Below are 1,448 nucleotides of genomic sequence, written 5' to 3' on the forward strand. Positions count from 1 at the left end.
AAAAACTCTTTGCTATAGCTCCAGTTTAAAAAACTCTTTGCTATAGCTCCAGTTTAAAAAACTCTTTGCTATAGCTCCAGTTTAAAAAACTCTTTGCTATAGCTCCAGTTTAAAAAACTCTTTGCTATAGCTCCAGTTTAAAAAACTCTTTGCTATAGCTTTATTAAATGCCTCCTCTGCTACGTACAGTTCTTACCACAAGCAGCACAAACATTAAAGACATATAACAGTATAATTACCTCTGATTCGAGTTCTTGAGAAGTGTCAGTGGTGAGGCTGGGTCTATTCACAACTACTTTATGGATTTGATCATCACAGATGATGGAGTCGAGAACCTGTGTATAATCTGATGTAGGTTCATTGTCAATCACTTCTCTAGATTTAAAGTTGTCTTCATCCGAAGCAGCAGTCAAGTGAGAAGTGTCTGAACTTCTAGATATTGCTATGCCAGCTGGAAGGTTTTCTGCTTCATTCATGATCCTGTTATCCTGTATTTGATCTTCACTAGGAGTACTAGCAGCTTCAACTTCAGCTTTTAACTGTTCCAAGTCGTCCACAAACATTTCATTCTCCGAACTGGAATCTGAAGAAGCTTCTTCCAGAGAACCGCAACTCAATACGTTAGTCGACTCATTCTTCCCGTTTCCTGTAGTCTTATTTCTTTCAACAGACACTTTTCGATTAATGGTTTCTGGTGGTAGACATTTTGGCTTCTCGGGCACAGGAGGTGGTTTTTTTGCCTTTCTCTGTATTTCGGAGGAAGGTTTTAATCTTGAGTCATCTGTAATAGTTGGAGCTTCATGAAAATAAGCTTTGCTTGTGGATTGATTTCTTGACTGAGAAGTTTCAAGTTCTAGCCCTTCCATGCAACTAGTATTGATTTCTAATCTCTTATCAGATGTAGCTTTTTGATCATTTTCTCCTTCTGTAAATAAAACAAACCTTGAACTATCTATATTTCATTTCAACAACAACAATATGAGGTGTCTGACAACATCATCGATAATTTGTATCATCATCATTTTACTGTTTACTTCATACTATTTTGTTAACCTTTTATTTAATTTCAGAGTTTTTTTTTAATCAAACTACTATTTACCACTTGGATAGGCTTAACAAACCTAACAGGTGTTTTGGCAAATTAAAACATCAAAAAGATGAATCACATAATATAGACACAACCTTGATATTCAGTTGTATGACACCTTAACTTTAGTAAAGGTCATGAACAATAACAACTTTGATATTCAGTTGTATGACACCTTAACTTTAGTAAGGGTCAAGAACAATAACAACCTTGATATTCAGTTGTAGGACACCTGAACTTTGGTGAGGACAAGAACAATAACAACCTTGATATTCAGTTGTAGGACACCTGAATTTTGATGAGGGACAAGAACAATAACAACCTTGATATTCAGTTGTAGGACACCTTAACTTTAGTAAGA

At 35.4% G+C, this 1,448-nt stretch overlaps 1 protein-coding gene across 1 annotated transcript in view; it reads right to left on the reverse strand.

The window, feature by feature from the left end:
- Window positions 1-196: 196 nt before the first annotated feature.
- Window positions 197-1,448, reverse strand: part of LOC106477126 — a gene marked incomplete at its 3' end in the record, with an annotated part of 5,488 nt that continues 4,236 nt past the window's right edge. Inside the window, exon 2 of the mRNA XM_022380805.1 lies at window positions 197-925. Coding sequence (XP_022236513.1) covers window positions 197-866 — 670 coding nt within the window. The remainder of the gene's footprint in view (window positions 926-1,448) is intronic.

This window comes from Limulus polyphemus, unplaced genomic scaffold, assembly GCF_000517525.1.
Source record: "Limulus polyphemus unplaced genomic scaffold, Limulus_polyphemus-2.1.2 Scaffold12931, whole genome shotgun sequence".
In the NCBI taxonomy this organism is placed as follows: domain Eukaryota; kingdom Metazoa; phylum Arthropoda; class Merostomata; order Xiphosura; family Limulidae; genus Limulus; species Limulus polyphemus.